Below are 21,084 nucleotides of genomic sequence, written 5' to 3' on the forward strand. Positions count from 1 at the left end.
AGCCCCTGATCTAATTTCGTTCATGCATTCGTGCAATCCACGCCACTTTAGAAATTAATGCAGCTCTAATCTGCACAATTCCATGCCCCGTGTAAAACGGCCTTAAGAATTCATTATTTCTGTCATGTAGTTTCTGTTCGCTCCGCGTGACATTTAAATTTTTACGCCGATGTTTCTCCTATCATTACAAAACCATTGCTGCCTTCCACACAAGAACCATCGCAATACCTTGAGTCACAGCCTCCGGCATCGTAGCCAGCTTCCCAGGCCCTCTCCCTGGAACACGACTTTCGACAGCTTCTCCCGGCCACCGCGCCTGGAATGCTGCCCACACCGGCGGACCAGGAGGTTCTGGAGCTGCTTACGCTCCTGGCAAACAACAAGGACTCCCCGAAGCTCACCAGGTGGGACGGACATGAGTTCCATCTCTTACTCACATTGGGGTCTGAATGGCCGACTCTTTCGACCACTATGAGGAGCATTGGGTTCAACCGTACTAGGATCCTTGCCATCGCCGCCACCCATGGGTGGGAAACAGCATCACGGGTATCGACCCCAGAAGAGATCCTGCGGTGCCTGCAAACTCTCTTGTGGGTGCAGACGGGGGAGAGGCCCTTTGCGTGTGGTGTGTGCCACAAGCGCTTCTCGCAGAAGAGCACGCTCAACCACCACGCAAAGATGCACTGAACGCTGTTAGTTGGGTGAGAGAAGAATAATAGTAATAAACGGTCTCTGGAACTCTGTGTGATATCATTCTGGTTCCTGCTTTCACCGTGTGAGGTGACCTTGGGGTGAGGGTATGTGCGCCGCTGCAATGCAGGCTGCTAGCAGGTAGCAGAGTACCCTGCTAGCAGGTAGCAGAGTACCCTGCTAGCAGGTAGCAGAGTACCCTGCTAGCAGGTAGCGCTTGGCTTAAATAAGGATTATTAATACCCTATCAAACGAAGGAAACTTTCGGACCTTAAGTAATTTTGATAGGTCATTATTAAGAGACGTTTCCCATGAGCTCTGTGCCTCATGCATGCATTGGTAATCTCAGACGATGTAGAACTCGTATCTTCTCGTATAGAAACTAGGTCCCTGTGACGTCACGTGGAGTGGCATCGCCAATCTGGCCTTTTAAAATGAGATTAAAATTGACCGTTGCCATTCGTCTATACTGAGAATTCTCAAACAAAATAATTTGTATATTATGAATTCAGTAATGGTGGGTAAGGAATCGCAATCAATGCCTTTCGTTTCCTTAGATGAAGGTAACTACCCTATTGATTCCATATTTCGCAAGGGGTGATACAAAAAGACCTAGCGTAAATAGATGTTTGATAAGGTGGGGGGTTAGGGGGAAGATGGTAAGGTGGTGGGGGGGGTATTTCTGAACAAACATTTAAACATTTCCTAGATAACAATTTGAAAAATAGATATAACCTTGTACTGCCAACGGGCTGATATATCGGTCCTTGCTGTTTGAGCGAAATTTTTTCACTTTTTTGTGATTGTGGCCTTTTTATCGGCTGTAATTTAAGTAAACCCCCTTAATCTATCTATGGTTATAAGATATAAATATATCTTAGGAATTGGGAAAAAATCTAGAAGTATTAAATATTATTAAGTAGCTGAGAAATTTTTAAACCTGAAATGTTGCTAATTCCGGAAAATAGCCTTGGCAGTCTTCGTACATCCCACCTGAAATAGGCTGGCAGTACAAGGGTTAAAATCAATGGTATTTTGCAGAGTGAAAATGATTAACAGGTGATATAATTAATGAACCTTTTCTGGCGATACTACGTTATATCTTTCATGGAATACGGAAAATATATTCCGTTTCCTTTCCTTGGAGATGATGACAACTGATAAATTTCTGTTCTCACAAAATATTTTCTTCAAAACTGCGTGATCATGTTAAAAATGCATAATTAATTTCCTCGATTAATCTTAGTTGTTTGTGTTGGAACAAATTTTCATTTTTGTCTCGCAGATATTATTTTCATAAATTTGCTTTTCCTGAAAACTTTTGCATGAGCATCTTCCAGCATTTTTATTTCACGATGAATGGAACATGCAGGAGAGGGAATTGCAATAATGGTCGTATGATATTCTTTATAGTAATACCCCGAAAATGAACCAGGAGAATCTTTCAAAGACCAATAGTTAGTAAGTAGCAAAGTATCTCCCGTAATTTAGTTAAATTTTAAAGAAGTTATCCAAGATGGCGGCGAGTGAAAAAGCTTCTCGGAATTTACGCATTGTAATTCTGTAAAGTATCTTAAACAACCATCAAAAGAATGCGATCAAAGTACATAGCTCTAGATATCATATCTTTGAGCGTGTAAATATTGGGACATTGAGTCATTTACGAAAGTCAGCATTAACATTTTTCGCAATTCGCCGCGAGCCGCGAGTTGGGGTCGGTGGAAACACACGATGGAAGGCTATGGTTACGGTTAATAATGACGATTCTGATTGGCTTATTCAGTGGAAGTCTCTAATTTGCCCTCCAATGCTACGAATATTAAATTATTCATATGAAAATAAAAATTTAACCGGAAAAATTGGTGACTGAGAGGTGAATTTCACTCAATCGCGCCGAAATTTCATTTCGTTGATCGGGAGTTTTCGTAAAAGAGGAGTTCGTTCATCGGGGTTTTTCACTAATGTGTTTACATAGGCAATTGACCGGACCAATAGTATTTGTTCGTTGAACGGAGTTCTTCGTTTAGCGGGAGTTCGTTAAGGTGAGGTTTTACTGTATGTCTCTAGGACATAATCTATGTCGAACAGTGAAAATAATGATGTATATAATTTTCACGATTATTTTAACAAAGTTTTAAGTTTATCAAAAGAGTTCTATGGTTTAACAATGGGTGAGAATGAATAACGAATTTAGTGTATGCCATTTAAAATATATGGCTGTGTGTGGTATGACTACATTTTGCCTTTTTGGAAGCTGAATTTTGTGTTGAATTTTCTTATTTTTCACGTATTATCCCTCTTTGAATGCAGTGAAATGTCTGTATAACGTAATTCTATGAACTGCCATGATAGGTTTGTTAAACAGAAATTTCATTATGTTGAATTGTGCAAAAAATATTGCATGGAACCACAGGAATGAAAGTGCATGAAAAAAACTTAATGAAACATCATTAGTGAAAAATATATTTTGTCAAATACAATTGAAAATAACTAAAATTCAAATTCATGTACTTACCAACGGTATCTTCGATGGCGCTTATCAGTGAGGTGGAGGATTGAAAACTTTTTATGTCCACACCACGTAAATTCAATCATTGACACTACTCTTCATGGAGAATGTCCAATAGGGTAGTTTCCTTCATTAAAGAAAACGAAAGGCATTGATTGCAATTCCTTACCCATTATTAGTGTATTCATGATATACAAATTATTTGGTTTTAGAAATCCCAGTTCAGACGAATGGCAATGGTCAATTTTAACCTCATTTGAAAGAGGCCAGATTGGTGCCCATGCGATGCCACTCCACGTGACGTCACAGGGACCTAGGGCCGTATTTTAAGACGTTCCTAGAGGAACGACTCTTCCCGTATGACGCGTTACTAGGGGGAAGTCAACCTCTAAGCGTTTTTTAAACGAACCTCTTCGTTTGTAGGACCAGCTCTATCTACAAGCATACCGATTGTCTCCCTACTATTTTGAGCATGGCTCAGACCATGCTACTAAATTGTAGGAACGGTTTCAAGGCCTAACATGGCGGAATGCGTTGATCACCTCCGGATTTTGGCTTTTTTTTTAGACACATGTGGCAATATGCGATCATAATGTAGTTAAAATGTCGCTTCTTTAACCGGTTGATGTTTATTTATTTCATCATATATGCCTGTTATAAGGAAACGTATAAAAAGAACGAAAAAGTGAAGTCCGTAATAGCAATGAAGTAAACAAACATTGCATCAACATGGACGCAGCATTTGCAAGGTACGTGATGGAAGAGCCGTATATTTATGTTGGAAGAATGCACCTAAGGGATAGGCAGAATCCCATTGAGTTTTATTCAGAAGCGGAATTCCTCCAGAGGTATCGCTTCTCGAAGAGAACGGTCTCAGACGTTTTATTACCTTATGTGAGGAGTGAGCGTTTAAGCAACCGTGGTTTGCCGATTCCGGATATTTTGAAGCTGCTAATTGCCTTGAGGTTTTACGCCACCGGGTCATTCCAGGTATGTGGTATCTTTTACGTAATATTTATAAATGTTTTTTTGTCGCGTTGATCATGTAATACATATTCAAATCCCTTTTGTAGTTAGTTTGCGGCGATCTGGCCGGGGTTACTCAGGGGACGGTGTGCAAAATTATTAAGGTATGCTTTCTCCTTAGTTTGGTACTTGTATGAGCGTAAAATTTCCATTTGTGGGGGGAGAGTTATAAGGCGTTTCATGACAAATATTTGGTAATCATTACAGAGCATCAGTAATGACCTGGTGGCAGTATTACCTCGGCACATGAAGTTTCCAAGTTCAGATGAAGATACTGCTCGATGCAAGAGATCTTTTTACGAAAAAGGTCAATTTCCTGGAGTGGTGGGTTGTATCGACTGCACCCATGTTCCGATTGTGAGTCCGGGGGGGGGAGTTTGGCGAGTTGTACAGAAACCGGAAGGGGTGGTTTTCCCTAAATGTGCAGGTATGTATATTTTATTTACCAATTTATCGTCATCATGTTGCACCAAGTTGTTAGATTTCTCGATGTTACACTACTATTTATTCAAGTTTCTTCTGCACTACTATTTAGAATGCAATTTCATTGTTTTTATGTCAACAAGTGCTAAAGTGGAATCTTATAATTTCATTTTAATTTAGGTCGTTGCCGGTCCAAGTATGGAAATAATGGATATAGTTTGCAGATGGCAAGGTTCAGCTCATGATGCTAGAATTTTCCACAATAGTCGCCTTAAGCTGAAATTTGAGACCAATGAGGTGAAGGGCATCCTGCTAGGAGATAGTGGGTATCCTCTATTGCCATATCTTTTCACATCAGTTTTAAGACCAGTGTCTGCTTCTGAGAGGAGGTAAATAAAGAGAGAATTTGTGATTCACGTTGTAATTTTGACAAAAGTTATAGCACCTCAATGCCTTAAGTATGGTGATTTATGAAAACTAACCTTTCAGGTACAACATCTCCCACATTAGGACAAGGTGCACAGTGGAGCGTACATTTTGGGTGTGGAAACGTAGATTTCCATGCATCAGTATGAAGCTCCGCGTGAAGTTATTTACTGCACAGAAGGTCATTTTGGCTTGTGCAGTTCTTCGCAATGTGGCTATGCAGAATCATGATCCTATGCCTGATCGTATGCCAGCTATGCCCAGGTTGGAAGTCCCTGTACAAAGACTCCAACCTGTTCACGGTCGCCCAAATGCCATCCGGGCGGCATTCATAGAGAGGCATTTTGGTGAAGAGGTAATTATTTTTGGGAAAATTAATATGATATGAAAATTACCATTTCAACTCCATTTGGCTTACTTTATGTGATATCAAAGAAGGAAATGATATGCAGAAATTGAGATATGTATGACAATGGCTGGAAAGATTTCAATTTTAACTTCCATAATTTCATTTATTTTGAAAGCTCACTGATAAAATATGATTCGATTTGATTTAAGATTATATTCAGTGTACTCCATTGAGAATTCACCATGTTAATCTTCAGATCTAACAACAATGTACTATTGACTTAGATTACTCATTATATGTAGCCCTGAAATTGTAAGGTACCTATGCATGTTCTAACGAAATCATACAATGTCATTTTTCTTTTAAATAGGTCAATGTTCTTGAACCTCAGAACGTGGCATAGGATTTGATTCTGCATAAACACAATGAGAAGAACTTCACGACCCCAAAAATCTTGTGTGAAGTAAATAACTTCATGTGGCATGGCACCTTGTCCCAGGAAGCAGACCTAAGGTATAGAGGATACTTACTGACTCCAAGGATATCATTTGTCTCATTGGTCTATGCATGCCATCTTTTTTGGAAAATTTTGCATCATGAGCTTCAACTTGTCATTTGTAAACATATCCATTACACCCATGTCTCGTATAGCGCAAGGGATGCGTTCCTTGGGGTATTTGCGCTATACGAATTTGCGTTATACGAGAGCGTTTTAACATAGGGAAGATAGGGATTCGTTCCTGGTAGCATAGGTCTTGGGTATTGAATTTCCTCTAAAACATATATAATCCCATAAAAAGCCTTATATAACATTATTTCTATAAATATTTATAGTTTAAAACATCTTTAAAGATAGTATCCACGCATTCAAAGACTTTTATTCACGTTAAAAAAAATTCTTACGTGCTTTCGAAATTCCATCCTGTCGTGCGGGTGGGCTAACATCAGCTATCTCAGGGGATCGTAATTCGTTGCCGGCAGTTGACGATTTTTCAAACTAGTCTAAAAACAACTGTTGTGTCACCCAGGCCCTTTATTTGCTCATCGAAATGACAGGAAAATGCTACTTTAAATGCCATTTCATAGCTAGGGGAGTTTATGAATGATAAATCATTTTAATTTGAAGTCCTCCGAGTCATTAGCAGCTACGTGAAACAGTCTTTAAATGCCTTGAAACCTGACCCAGGTTTTCCTTCCCTGAAAATGAATGAACGAGAATGCATTCTTTTCCAAAAGAATATCGTCTCGTCAACACTAAAAACTAGTAGAGGGGGAAAGAAGCCACTTTCAATAACAGCTTGGAGTTCATCAGAAAATGTTGTGGTGAGTGCGCTATCAACATTTGCAGATTCACCTGATATCGCCGCACTGAAAATACCTGCTTGCCGTTTTAAATTCTGGAACCAACCGGAGCTTTCACTAAATGTCTCGGAGCGATTACCACTCTCGTCTTTTTGTACTGATTCACTATGAACTTTCCGTACGTGTAGACCGCTTGGTTGAAGTTGGTGCGGCTGAGGTCACTGATATTTTAGCTTCGTCTTTATTCAGAATAAGGTTTCGTGAGTTTAAACTTCCGCGCAATATCGCTTTGACGCTCTCCATTTTCAAAGCAATTGACCTATATCAATTTCTCTTCTAGGTTTATGGTTTTTCTTGATAAATTCTTGATTTTTCTACACGCATTCCTATTTTTTGCCATATTCTCTTGGTTTTTACTCTGTATGGCTCTATCTAAATCACCTTCTTCTGCTGAACTGTATTCCTGAGACGCAGAAGGCCTATGACTGCGGGGAGGGAACGAAGCCATTGTGTTTGAGACTCCATAGCGGACCTTTTTATGTGTTGATGCTATTCATGCGCAACTCGGCCACCGCTCCATTTCTCCCGCGTGAATACCGATGACCTTGAAGGCTTTAGCGCAGACCCTCTACCTGGAAGTCAATCGCCCGATAACCTACGACGGCAAAAATACGTCTCAAACCGTATTGCTGAAAAAAAAATCATTTCCAATAGCCCCACGCTTAATTAACGATCTAAATTACTTATTATCATTCTGTTATGGAGACGAGATAAATTACTTCGACAGGCTGGCTATCTGGACCCAATGACGAGTAATACTTTTGGCCATTGCACAGCAATGAATTTCGATTAATATATAAACAAAAAAGAAGATTTGAGGCAAGAAACAATATTAATATGCGTAAATTGATAGAAATTTCGTGTGTACTTAGCGCAAGTTCACGTTTTATCACGAGAGCGTTTAAGATTTTTGATTAGGCTACACTGCATTGCAATGTTTCCCCGAGGAACGAATTTGCGCTATATCGAAATTGCGCTAATCGAAATTGCGCTATACGAGACATGGGTGTATTTCTATTATTGGGTAAAACATCTCTGTACAATTCGCCGAGTAGGGAGCATGGTTGCAGTGCAATCCACAACTCCAGGACTGCTTGCATTGCGCAGTATCTTATGCTGAAATTGGCAACTTCATCTCGAGGCAAATTATGGTTTGAAAATATCCGGATGAGGCAAACCGCGGTTGCTGAGGAATTCTACTTCTGAATTAATGGGATTCTGCCAATCCCTTTTGTGTATTCTTCCAACATAAATGCATGTGTCTGCCATCACGTACTTTCATAGTGAATTGTTCAATTGCAATGGATCTTAATAAATAAATTATGTTATTCTGATTTAAAACCATGTATGTAGTTCCTTCATTTCCCTTTTTGCTCCAGGCTCCCACAAGTTTTGCATGTTCCTTGCAATGCATGAATATGGATAGCAAAATGAAGCATATGAAAAGAGCTATAATTACTTCTCATGGCTATAACCCTAATTTCAGGCCTCTATCTGCGTGGAAATTAATTTAATGTTTTATGTATTATACATACTAAAATTTATCTAGCAGGCACATCCATGGACCATCGGACCATGTTATGCCCTTTCAATTTGTCCATTTCATATTTGTGAGGAAATACAATGTCATGGAAAAATAATCATGAACGATGAATATGAACGAGTAAGCATAGTATTTCATTAGCATTAAATTATTTTCATTCATGGGAGGTATTAAGAGAGATCGTTCACATGAAAGCAACTATATGCTAGAGTCACTATGGTTAACCATGATGCATTAATGACTGACATGTCAACATAAATATTACTCACTCAATTTGCTAAACGAAAGTTTTTCCAATGAATAGTTTGTGTTACCTTCAGCAACATGTTAAAGTGATCCAAAAACTGCTTTGTATTAAACCACAAAACTACACCTTTAATGGTGACCACTCATGGTGAGAAAGGAATGCATAAAATTAAATATAATTATTACATTACGTATTGCTTTTACCTACGTCACCGAATTACCTGAACAGATTGAAAGAAAGAGTAATTAAAGGAATGGGAAATGCAGCTAAATAACATTATCCATGTTCAATTGAATTAAACTTTATTTAAAATTTAAAAATAAATAAATAAATACACAATAATTACAAAGGAAGGACGAAGTTGTTGGTTGACAGACAAAACATATTTCTGAGAGCAAGAAGACGATGCAAAATCAAATGCAAAGAAGGCAAAATTGCTGGTTGGATGTGCAGAATTACATGAGGAAGAGTTGGGATATGGCTAATGAAAGGCAGGAGTCAAGCAGGATGGAAAATAGTCATGCAGGTGCAGAGGATCTCTTTCCAGTTACAAAAAGGGCACCATCACCAGGGGAAATGGTCCATGAGAAGGCATGGAAGCAGGCGGGAGTAATGGCATCTTAAATGACACAGACGCATCCAGCAGTCCGGGAGAGAGAAGCAGGAACAGGAAGCACACCAACGCCAAGATAGAGGAGGAATTCATAGAGGTGTATCTGAAAGCTTACAAAGAAGTTGGCATATAAGCATATGATGCATACAAACTCCACACAACAATACAGATGTAATTTGGCCCCTCAAATCATGCATTACAACTTCATATCAATATGCAAATACAATGGTCATTCACATGCTTTTATTTACAATCATTCATTTAAGGGAGCATTGCATGGATTAAATGTTATCATGCTGGGTTTCATAACTGCAAGACTTCATACAATGAAAAGTTGGCTATGCATTTGAAAGTTTGAGTTCCCACAACTAATATGCCAATTCTGCAGAAAACTGAAACATGCATCAAACTTAACATACATATATTTTGTTTTCATTATCCCTAAAATTGGCTGATTTTAATGAATGTACTTTCCTGAATAGCCATTGAATTAGAATCATAAGCAAATAACTTTACAGATAACAAGATAATGGAGAATTTTAACAAGAAAGACGCTGGCAACACCTTTACCTAGGTGAAAGAACGCACATATTAGGGATAATGAGTAACCAAGTAATGAATCCAGTAAGAAATAACTTTTTTATTTTCCAGTATTTTAAAGTTATTGAAAAATAAAGACATGCCAGTCCTATAATTAAAAGCTATTAAGAGAAAATAGAGAAATCAAAAAATAAAAAAGATGTGTGACCATGACATGCATTATTCAAGAACCAATGAGAAAGTACCTTAAGCTTCATTGTCAATTCCTGTCAATACACACTTCAGTGAAATTTTAAATAAAACCAAATTAAAGGAAGTACTTCATACCTTAATGAATTTAATCTTTTAATGGGGGATAATAAAAAACTTCAATAACGGGCAAATGGAATGAGTGGAAACAGAAATGTGTTCATGAAGAACTGGAGGTATTCCCTCCAAAAGCAGTCTGCCACTGGTAGAGATATTATTTCATGCTGTAGATGTTTCATTTATCACTATTCCAAGCACATCATCAAACAACAAGATAAAGAACAATGGAATGTCCTAGAAATTAAAAGGAATGCTATGCTTATTGTAAGTTAGCTATTTGCAGAAATGTTATTCATCAAGAGGTGTATTAAAAATTTTGGAATGAACACTGATGCATTATGAACTCACAATAGGAATGATTATTGCCTCACGTTCACATTTAAGATTCTACTCATGTATTTGGCTGTTACTAAACTTGTTTCATCTTCAGCATAGTAATATATCATAACAAGTACCACACGCTTCCGCTTCGCCTCCTCCGTTTGAAGCTGTATACTTAAGATACGCCTCTTAAATTCCTCCTCCATCTGGATGGTCTTTCCAGCAGCCTTGGCGTTGGCTAGCTCCTGTTCCTTGATTGCGCATGCAATCTCTGCTTCTCTCTTCCGGATCCGCTGGATGGCATCCTCCTTTTCATTATAAGATGCCATGTGCTCCAGCCTAGCTTCCATCTCCTTCTCAATGGCCGCTTCCCTGGTAAATCGTGCCCTTTTCGAACTGGAAGAGGTCCCTGCACCTTGAATCCTCGGAGTGTATGCTTCCTCTACCGGTCTTTCGTCACAATCTGAGGAAACATCATAAAATACACCATTGATTAATGAAAAACATGAGATACTTAACATTCCTGGAAATGGTATCAAGAAACTCAACTTAAACTTGATTATATTTGATATCCAATAACAACTTCCATAAGTCGCAGGAAAATAAGAACATAATACACAAAGGCTAGTACGATACAGTAAAATTTCTCTTTAAAGAAGTGTTATTCCTTCATGGAAAATCATGATACTGTACACCACTACTAATTTTTGGCTGGCAGATGTTATATGTGATACTTTTTTGATTGTTGTTAATCTCAGTGTGACACTATGGAATTCCCGTCATTAATGATAGGTACATAATCCTTATTTTCAATCAACTTGCCTGATATCTCAGAAACGTTGGGAGGAAGCAAACACTCCGAGGTCCCAACCCTACCCACCGTGGAAACGCTGGGGACCGGCAATGCATCGCAGTCTCCAGCATTCGGCGGTGAGTAGGAGATGGACGACATGGCAATTTCCATCTCTGGTGGCAAATCTTCCCTGCTGGTGGACGGCATAGGTCCGCCACCAGTCCTCATCCTCTCCTGCCTTTCATCAGCCAGCTCTTTCCTCTTTCTCATCTTCAGGTTATCCCAACTCTTCCTCAATTGCTTGGCGGTGCGCTATAATGGCGAGAAATTATCGCTAACATTGAGGTTTACGACACAAAATAAATTACTGGACAAACTAAAAATCAATATCCATCAATACAGCCACAATTTATGATGCTACGTTTATTAAAAAATTACTTACTTTAACAATTACAACTACTCCGCCACCATTGTGGAGTAGTTGTAATCATTACCGCTACCACGCCGATACCAAAAGCTCACAACAATAATTCCAATAGCATTCCATAACATGGAATTATTATTGTGAAGCTTTTGGTCTCGGCGTTGGAAAGTAACATTTATTTGTATTGCATGGCGTGAATCATATTTCATCTTGCATTGCTAATGAAGGGAAATACGTTACAAGTAAAATCTCTGACAGCGACTTAATCACAAAGGTTTTTTGCAATCTACTACCAAAATGCACTTAAGGATTCCAGCAAAGAATGGAAAACAAACTTCAAAGTTTTATCAACCGATTCTAAACCCCGAAGCCAATGAATGATCCAGGAACTTAAGTAGCGTTCAAAAAAGTCCTTCTTCTGAACAGAGTTATACGAGTTATGCAGAACCTTTCCTACAATCGCACAATACATTCATAACCATCATACTTCCAAAGTTACTTACCTTCCGCACAAATTCATTAGAATTAAATTCTTCCTGCACATCCAACCAGGCTTTCGCCTTCTTCGCATTTGATAATGCATCCGTCTTCTTGCTCTCCAAAACCTCCTGATGCTTAACTATGATGTCAACCAACAACTTCGTCTCTTCCCTTGTGAGCCGAACCATACGTCGGTCCTCCGTATTTCTGTCTGTTTCTGTTTCGCGCAATGAACTGTGGGCAGCAAACGTCACACGAAACGTCAAGGACGCGTGACGTAGATATGAGAATTTCAGCGAGCAGCTCAACACTCACTACTTCGAAGAGGAAGAGATTGCTTTCGTTGTAGGAACGTTCTTGACTGCGAATAGTAGGTGGAGATACATCTCTAACTCTCCCCACTCCGGCGAAGAGTAAGAGAAAGAGATTCGTTTAAAAATACGGCCCCTAGTTTCTATACGAGTAGATAGGAGTTCTACATCGTCTGAGATTACAAATGCATGTATGAGGCACAGAGCTTAGGGAAACATCTCTTAATAATCACCTTTTAAAACTGCCTATGGTCGGAATGTTTAATTCGTTTGATATGGTATTTATAATCCTTATTTAAGCCGAGCGCTACCAGCTAGCAGGGTACTCTACTACCTGCTAGCAGCATGCATCATAGCGGCGCTCATAGCCTTGCTCCAAAGTGGCTTTACACGGCGGTAGCTGGAACCAGAATGACGTCACACGGGCTTTTCCCAGCATTCATACTTAGCCGTCGTGTTGTTGCACGCTTGAAAATTTTCACTTTCGTTTTATTGCAAAAAATATATATCGTCATTTAAAAATCTAGAAGCATGAAATACGTACTCCAGGAGTATTAATCTATCGATAGAGGCAGTAAAAAAATAATAGGAAACCACCCTATTATGAACACTTTTTACATTTACTGTACACAAATCTATTTACACACGACACTTTTTAAAATAAATCAGTTACTTTTTTTCCACACTGTGTTTCACACAAGATCGTTCTACAAACTTGCTTACAAATTCAACTGAGTGCTCCCGACAATTGATTTAACGTCCTCCTTCGACATTAGAAGTTTATGCATATTCAGAACAAAGTTGTGTGTCATTGTTGTATGTGAATGACTGCAACCAATTGATTTTTCTTTTTCAATTGCAGCTGATTATATTTGCTATATGATTACAAATTTTTACAGTGGAACTTGGTTAGTACGTTCCTTGTTAGTACGTTTTCCTCCTTAGTACGACCATTTCTCTCGGTCCCGGTACCATCGGAACAAAATACAGGCAAAAGTATTTGGTTAGTACGTTTGAAAAAATTGTGCTTTCTTGTTAGTACGCTCAATTGCTATCCGTGATGCAACCCGCAAATCGTTCACCAGTATCTTCTTAAGGGTCGTAAAGCTCCGAATTCATGATTTAATCTATTATTACTAGCCATTAACATTCTTTCATTTATTCTACATATCCATCTTCGACCGTGATTTATCCAAATGCATTTCTCAATTCTTATGACGTGATGAATTTATCAGGAATGTCTGACTATGCAAAACTGCAGCCAATGAGAAGCCCCAATTTTCCCCACCCCGAGCTCCTCACCTTCTGTTGCCTCTGGAGTGCCCACTGTGCACAAATTTAACGAGTGGGCAATTGTTGCTATTACACGTGTTATCATGATGAAGAAATGAGTCTTATCCATTTCCCACTTTATCTAAAGCAGTACTGCACGTACTTCATAAACTCTATGTCAATGCTACGGGGTACGTGCGTATTTGACTACTGCTGTGGGAGCAGACAATGCTCTGGATCTGCACGCGAAGCTTAGCTTAAAAATACTTGATCTCGGCACGAAAGCAGACGACATTAAACAAATTTTAAAGTAAATTTCAACTGTATAATATAAAGTCTTCTGTAATTACGACATATTCTAATAATCTTGCGTGTTATTATTTGATATATCGATATATTTAAGGTTAATATAATTTTGTCCAATTTCTATGTTTAAATACAACCCGTTGACATACTCAGGTTTGTTGTTATATTCTCCGAGTATGCTGTGACAAAAAAGAAATGACTTAGCTTTACTTGTCCTCTTTCTATAAATACATATAGGATAAATCACGGGAGAAAGACGCCGTTTTCATGTAATTGTCTTCGGGAAATCTAATAAACATTGTGATTTTTATTCACATAGTATTGTTTTTCAATGTAGCGCCCATTTTCTTGATTTTAAAGGTGAAAAGAGTTCAGGAAGGTGATCCTACGAGAACTATCGATAGTAATTGTAATTATGACGACTTTTCCACAGATTGCAATTACCCCGACTGCTATTTTTTACTTTCCTCGTTAGTACGTTTTCCTGGTTAGTATGTTCATTTTTTGTGGTCCCTTCAGAAACGTACTAAACAAGTTCCACTGTATATCTAAATACTTAACGCATGGCTGATGATATTCATGAACTATTAGCTGATCAAAATCATTTAAGTTGAATGTCAGATATCTGATATTTTCTTCTACTCTTGTTTGAATACTCTTAATTATAAGCATTATGCATTTTGCGGATACATAGTAAATAGTCTTAAATTGTGGTTAAAATGAACTAAACTCACTATGGTCCACAAACCTATTGTTAAATTTTTAAAATGCTCAGGATAGTTATTTTCAATATACTTGTAATGGTAACCAATTAATTTATAAAATAATAATGGGTTCTAGTTACTGATTACAATTTTTATTGCCAAATATATTTCACGCACTCATGATAATCTTCTTGGACTGTTAGATGATCAAAATTTTCTTTTCATTCCAGGTGAATTGCAGTTGAGTGTTTAGTCCAACTGATGCCAAAGAAGATGAGAAAATGCCCTAATACATATTCGGCGGAGAGAAGGTGCCATTAGCCATCTGGGCTCTGGTACAGGATTTTTTAGTTAATAAAGTGAATAATTACTGGTCTGGAAGTTTCTATACAGTCAATTCATATACATCGTTTTGCCTCATTTCTGGTTTTTTATAGAATTCTTTTTATAAGATTTTCTTTTATATATTTTTTTCAAGAGTGGGGCTTTACTGGAGGATTTGCGGCGTTTATATTCCCTTATTGTTGATGCCAGTTATCCCCCAAGAGAGATCTGTCTCCGATGCAACAGTTTACGTACCTCGTATCAGTTTATCTTTAGGCTGCCCTACATCAGGCGGCGATTCAGCCGAGAGTGACTTGTGTCCCGACAACATCATCATGGTGGTGATTTAATAAAAAATTCTGTGGAAAAACAAATTTTTAGGTATTCGTTAAAAAATGTCTTGCCAGGTACAAGATGGTTCGTTTGGAGTTAACCAGAGTAATTTTTAATAGGAGAATACTCAGTCAGGTTTAAATGGAGATCGCAATCACTTAATTAACCACGCTTTCACTTAGCTCCTGCTATAATTAAGGTTAGCAATTCTCAAGTAATGCAACGCCTTCACTTACCTGCAATGAAACAATTTACATTAACTTATCCCTGTAAATGTATGTAATCAGGTGTCAGTTGCCTACTTCAAAAATATAAGCCCTGGTTTTTCCTGAACCTGCTTTCACGACGGCGTGGGATAAGTAAGTGTTATTTTTTATTGATTTGGTATTACAAGAATCATCAGTATGTTCAGAGAAACATTACCCAGGATTCCAGGACACATACAATGGTCTCTCAGGTTGGCCTTTGGTCTGCGTTGGGTGGCAGTGACATGGGGAATACGATCGGGGTGGGACTGTCGTTCTTGTTCTCGATATTTTACCATAAATTCCAAGTTTCCCACTTGTATGGGTCCTCTCCTTCCCTATCAATGCGAGGGTGGCATGCTAGTATTTTTAACAATATTTGCTTTTTTCAAGCCAAAAAATTAAACAAATAGTGTGTTTTTTCAGCACGTCATTCCATGTATGTATGTACACATGAGCAATGTAAACACAGTATGTTAGGTGGGCATATATATGTATATGGTCATCTGCTATATTGCAAGTTATTTTGACTGCTAATAATCAGGGAAAAAGATTACATATGCTTACTACTTCCCTTTCAACAGAGGATATATGTATTCAATTTTTTATTTAGAATCTATCTGAAATGGATGATTATTTTTACCATAATTACTTGTCTCAGGCGTGACATCATGGAATTGAATCAACTTAATAAATAATTTGGGTTGATTTTATTAATAAGTTATAAGTTACAATATGTTAGAGTTCCACCAGATTAAATCTGAATCATTTCTCTCCATATACCGTATTTGCACGAATCTAAGACGAGGTTTTTTTTCCTCCTAACTCCTGCAGAAAAGAGAGTTCGTCTTACAATCGGATGCAAAATTCTCGACGTCAATCGGGTTGCATAATTTACGTCAGAAAAATTATGGACACCTGAGTTTGCCACCTGATAACTATTCAACGAAAAATCAACGTCAAAAATATCTTAACAGTAATTTAGCATATTTAATTTTGTGTTCAAGTAGAAAAAAAAACATTTTCCATTTTTGGGCAGCAGGCAAAAATTCGGCGCGTGCCGATCAGCCGCCGGGTGCACTTTTGCCGTGTCTGCGAGATTGCCTGCTTTACCCTGGGTTTGGCTCCATTCAAGTTAAAGCTCGATCAACTCACAAAATGTTCGTGTGATTGGTTACAATTTACCTAAATTGTAATGTTAAAGCCTCAATGCCGTCGCGGAATAAACTGCTACAAAGTCGTTGCATTTTTCTCAGAGCAACGGTAAGAAGGCAACATGATTTGCCTCTGATTAGAGAGATCGATTCAGTTGTAATTCCGTGCCTTTCAGAGTATTACGATGGCAGAGAAAAGAAGTTATTAAGTTGCCGCTGCCACTGCCGCTTTCAAAAGAAAAGTTATTCAGTGGAACCCCGATCTATCATACCTGTATTGAACATTTTCCTGCATTCATCGTTAGCCGTTTCTGGTCCCAAATAAAGTTTCATATAGACAATGTAATTTTTTCCTGCATCTCCGAAGTATCGCTTTCCCCGCATTGATTGTTTGAAGATCGTGGTCCCGATGTATAATTTTTCCTGCATCCATCTTTTGACGAAAATGAGATGAAATAAATAAATATCACGTTACACGAGAACAATAGAAATGCGTTTCACACCCCCCATTTTCTCACCCGCTAACCTTTTTCAGCCTACTTGCTTCAAAGTTCCCAGTTTCTGGAGGTCAACCGCTGCATGAATCACCTATTAGCTCAAAAGGTGTCTAACAATGAATTTCGGCAATTGGTATTATACTTTTATTAGGCTGGAATATTTGCAATGTGCTCGTAATTCAAAAAAGAATGAGACCAAGCATGACGTATTTCTAACGTTATTTAAGTATTTGCAAGGAACTAATTGGAAAAATACGATAATGATTTTTGGGGAAACTCTATATCCTCGTAGCTGAGCTTCTCGGCAGTTAATGCCGCAATTTTTTTCTGAAAACAGGATATCAGGTTATTATCAGTTGTCAATTTACGAGTTATACCATAAGTCTCACTTGTCAGAGTTACTGACGAAGGGATATCTTCTCAGGATATTTTGTTCCTCCCTACTGGTAATCCGAATTCATCCGCCCATCTGGCGCTACGCTAATTAGAAAAGAATGGGTATCTTTGGGACAAAAAATTTCATGGCGCAGTCAAATGGCCATGCTTCACCCTCAGCAGTATACTCTGCGTACGCCGAACGCAATAGCATAGCTCGTACGATTGGTTCCCTACTTTCCAGGGTGTCTTGCCTTCATACCACCGAGTGTTTTCCGTGTGGGTTTAATAAAGTCAGGCTTCATTTTCACTAGTTTAATTTTATTGGTCTTCGGACCATGGCCCCTCCAAAGAAATTATTAGTCGAATCAATAATAAGACCTAAGTGTCTCAATAAAGTACTACTATTCCTGTCATTACGCACCAAAAATCCCTCGTTTCCTGGGACATAGACAACCTAGCCAAACATCCCCACATTGAACGTTTTCCCCTAGAAAAATTTTTTCCCCATAGTGGAGTTCCAAAAAAGGGGGGGTCGTCTTAGAATCGTGTTCGTCTTAGATTCGTGCAAATACGGTAACATTGATTTCTGACTCTATATTGTTCTCTGGAATTCTACGTTCCTATCCTTACTCTTCAAAAATCACTCCCCATTGTGTTGGAAATTGTCCTCTTAGTAAATAGCAAATATAATTGCACCGTAATACTCTACACGCCAGTAAATAAACCTTTCTCCAACCTTTTCTTTTGCCCTCCTGTACTGTGCGTAGAAAACTTTTGTGAAGGACATTGTTGGGTATCTCGAGGGTACCCAATTTACAATTCATAAATTATATGCACTGTTTTAGTATTTCCTGTAATTCAACACCATGTCTTTCTTTTTTAATTATATAATATCTTGTTATGCATAATTCATAAATACATAGGAGGCTACATTTAGGTTTTTACATTTCTTTTCTCCGAAATGGCAGTCGAATATTTCATATTAATTGCTATTGCATGTAACTGTGCATTGACTATCATGGAATGGAAAAACAACTACTAAAGGTGCCATCATGTAAAATGTAGACATTGTTGAAGTTGTAAGTTAATAAAATTTATTGAATTCAACTTTTATTCCTGCACTCATATGAATAAACAAGTTTTTTTCTTCCCACCAACAGCTGTGGGGTAAAATTCAAAGTTTTCAAAATAAAAATTTAATGTTTAAAAAATCATCCATCACCTAAATAATGACCAAGTGGTAGAGCTCAAATACAAAAATTGTCAAAGGGACAAAATAATTAAAAAGTGAACAAGATTAACGTAATTTGGGGTGACTAAGTTATTCACACAGCACAGTCACGGAAAGGTTGAAACTCTCATGTGATGATCCTCTCAGAAACTCTTTCCCGTTCATGAATGCTTTGGTTAAGGGTTTGCCCCCTTGTATACTAGTATTTATAGATATACTTTCCGTTACATATATATACCTACTCTAACGAATTGATATACAAACTAGCTCTAAACATATGCCCTATTTTACGTGCTCTTTTATTATGTTGCAATTGAGTGGCATAAGTTCTTTAAAGGGCCACAGCCCTCCCCTTGGGTGTCCAATGTGTGTATACACACTAGATAGAGTGGTGATTTTGTTCGAACCCCCACTAATGCAGAGAGGTAATAGATACCCCCTGCTTTGGCCCTTATTCTGCATCCACCGCTGGCTGTTACAATTATACTTGCAGGACCTATTGTGCGTGTTTGGTTTTAGTATAAGAAGCAGAGAAGAGTTTCACAAAGAAATAAATAAAGGCCTCTGGACTTATATTACCTTGCGTTTACACTTTTTGGCCAAGATCCGCCCAGCTGGGAATAATTCAACCCCTTTACGACCCTCCCCTATCAGACCGTTGTGTTTTTTAGTGGCACAGCGCACAGGGGGATTTAGGGGGATAAACCCCTCCCCCCCCCCCCCCAGAGCTCATAAATTTTTTAAAGTTTAATCCATCTCACTTAATTAGATCGATATTACTAATAATATAGAATAGTGTAAGGATTAATAAAGTTTCCCTCAGAAAGCCATAAAACTCACCATTTTGAACCATTTATCTTTAACAAATATTTCTTGGGTTTGCATCCAGGTTAAAGCTTTAATGCAAGCCTGACGTTTTGGAAGACGACTTGTCTTCCATCCTCCGAAACGTCGGCTTGCATAAAAGCTTTAACCTGGATGCAAACCCGATAAATATTTGTCAGAAGTATTCACCAGGAAAAACTGAAATCGTTTATTTATCTTTAAAATTCCGCAATTTATTAATCTCGCACCTACCCCGTATCCTGGAGGGTATTCCATACCCCCACACACCCCGCGGTATTAGTTGCACGCAAACCTCTTTCCCCCCCCCAGCCTTAATTGCTAGCTGCGCCCATGGTAACTGCGATTCTTACCTGTGATTGCGATCACCGATAGGAGAATCACTTTTAAAAGTCAGCCGTGATTTGTGGCGATGCTATTCTTGCTATGTATTTTGCCCGATTCCAATGAACGAGCTCCCTATAAGACCTTTGTGTTTGTGAGATTTAAAAAGAAAATACTTTAGTGTGTGTGACTGGTTATTCTATCGTCTTCTATGCATCTTCTGTTCCAGGCGTCGAAGGCTTAGGTCGTAGCATTTTCGCACCGAACTTCGGGTTAAGCCGACGGACGTTTTCATACGCGGAAGACCAATGACGTTGGGTATAGTTGTCGCGGATGTTTTAGATGTAAACGATCGGAGGTTGTGTCTTGCTGTCGAGAGGGAAGGGAAGCGACCGCTGAGGTAGAAAAATCTCTTTTTCTAAGATCGTGGTAGCAATGTCGGATGCATTCAGGCCCAGCCTGAGACACTCAGCTTAGCGAGTCCTTTAGGGCCATTCTTCGACAGTTAAACCCAACCCATCAACTCATTTATGATCATCTTCACTGCAGGAATCCGTTGCTATGTGGTTAAATAGTCGATAGTTTTTTTCTATGATAAATTTCGATGAATAGTACTATATTTTCTTCTTTGAAATGAATTCTTCGGCTTTTTCTGTGCGTAAGCAGTTTTTAAACACAATTTTAGAATTAAAAATTAACAGACTTCTTCGGAAAATGGATTCTGGGGTTCCGTGGGGGAACATGTTGAGCGATCCTTCTGCGTCTAAAGAACGTGAGTGTACATTGTATTTCGATAATAACCATTAATAAATAGTAATGCCAAGAACGCACCATAACCAATCAACCAATGAAGTGTGTGCATCAGAAAAAATCACTATCAAGTGTTGAAACTTTAAAAGCAATTCAATGTGTGAAATGTAACTAAACAAATTCATGTGAAAAGTTTCATGACCTTTTCCACACAAGAAATTAAGAAAAAAATTGCTCAAATATAGCATATATGCCAATGAAAAAATAATTTTACAACAAAGTATGCGTTCTTAAAATACGCAATAGCCATTTTATCAATCTGTATTAATGTTTGCAACTTATTGTGGAAGACGAATG

At 38.3% G+C, this 21,084-nt stretch overlaps 3 protein-coding genes across 4 annotated transcripts in view; 2 read left to right on the plus strand and 1 right to left on the minus strand.

Moving 5' to 3' along the window:
• Window positions 1-15,356, plus strand: part of LOC124158268 (Golgi reassembly-stacking protein 1-like) — an 87,397-nt gene extending 72,041 nt beyond the window's left edge. The window contains exons 9-10 of the mRNA XM_046533463.1: window positions 215-701; window positions 14,879-15,356. The gene's annotated coding sequence lies outside the window, so the exon portion shown is untranslated. The remainder of the gene's footprint in view (window positions 1-214; window positions 702-14,878) is intronic.
• On the plus strand, window positions 3,516-6,050 carry LOC124158107 (putative nuclease HARBI1). Its single transcript, XM_046533288.1, has 6 exons — window positions 3,516-4,189; window positions 4,273-4,329; window positions 4,433-4,652; window positions 4,829-5,037; window positions 5,138-5,429; window positions 5,794-6,050. Exons 1-4 carry the CDS (start codon window positions 3,929-3,931, stop codon window positions 4,891-4,893), a joined length of 603 nt encoding a protein of 200 aa, XP_046389244.1. The 5' UTR covers window positions 3,516-3,928; the 3' UTR covers window positions 4,894-5,037; window positions 5,138-5,429; window positions 5,794-6,050.
• On the minus strand, window positions 9,138-12,524 carry LOC124158106 (myb/SANT-like DNA-binding domain-containing protein 3). 2 transcript variants are annotated; one of them, XM_046533287.1, is made up of 4 exons: window positions 12,079-12,523; window positions 11,181-11,463; window positions 10,493-10,821; window positions 9,138-9,298 (listed from the first exon to the last, which is right to left on the minus strand). In XM_046533287.1, exons 1-4 carry the CDS (start codon window positions 12,241-12,243, stop codon window positions 9,278-9,280), a joined length of 798 nt encoding a protein of 265 aa, XP_046389243.1. In that variant the 5' UTR covers window positions 12,244-12,523; the 3' UTR covers window positions 9,138-9,277. The 2 variants fall into 2 exon arrangements, with proteins under 2 accessions (XP_046389243.1, XP_046389241.1); XM_046533285.1 differs by having other exon boundaries at window positions 9,138-10,821; window positions 12,079-12,524.
• Window positions 15,357-21,084: the final 5,728 nt, after the last annotated feature.

The sequence above is a fragment of the Ischnura elegans genome, chromosome 4, assembly GCF_921293095.1.
Source record: "Ischnura elegans chromosome 4, ioIscEleg1.1, whole genome shotgun sequence".
Taxonomy (NCBI): domain Eukaryota; kingdom Metazoa; phylum Arthropoda; class Insecta; order Odonata; family Coenagrionidae; genus Ischnura; species Ischnura elegans.

Bases quoted from the DNA above. Each gene is read 5' to 3' on its own strand.
- LOC124158107 (XM_046533288.1), top strand. From the start codon at position 3,929: ATGGACGCAGCATTTGCAAGGTACGTGATGGAAGAGCCGTATATTTAT. The intron at 4,190-4,272 runs GTATGTGGTATC...TCCCTTTTGTAG, and splicing joins ACGCCACCGGGTCATTCCAG to TTAGTTTGCGGCGATCTGGC. The intron at 4,653-4,828 runs GTATGTATATTT...ATTTTAATTTAG, and splicing joins GGTTTTCCCTAAATGTGCAG to GTCGTTGCCGGTCCAAGTAT.
- LOC124158106 (XM_046533285.1), bottom strand. From the start codon at position 12,243: ATGGTTCGGCTCACAAGGGAAGAGACGAAGTTGTTGGTTGACATCATA. The intron at 11,464-12,078 runs GTAAGTAACTTT...TCGCCATTATAG, and splicing joins CTAATGAATTTGTGCGGAAG to CGCACCGCCAAGCAATTGAG. The intron at 10,822-11,180 runs GCAAGTTGATTG...ATGTTTCCTCAG, and splicing joins CAACGTTTCTGAGATATCAG to ATTGTGACGAAAGACCGGTA.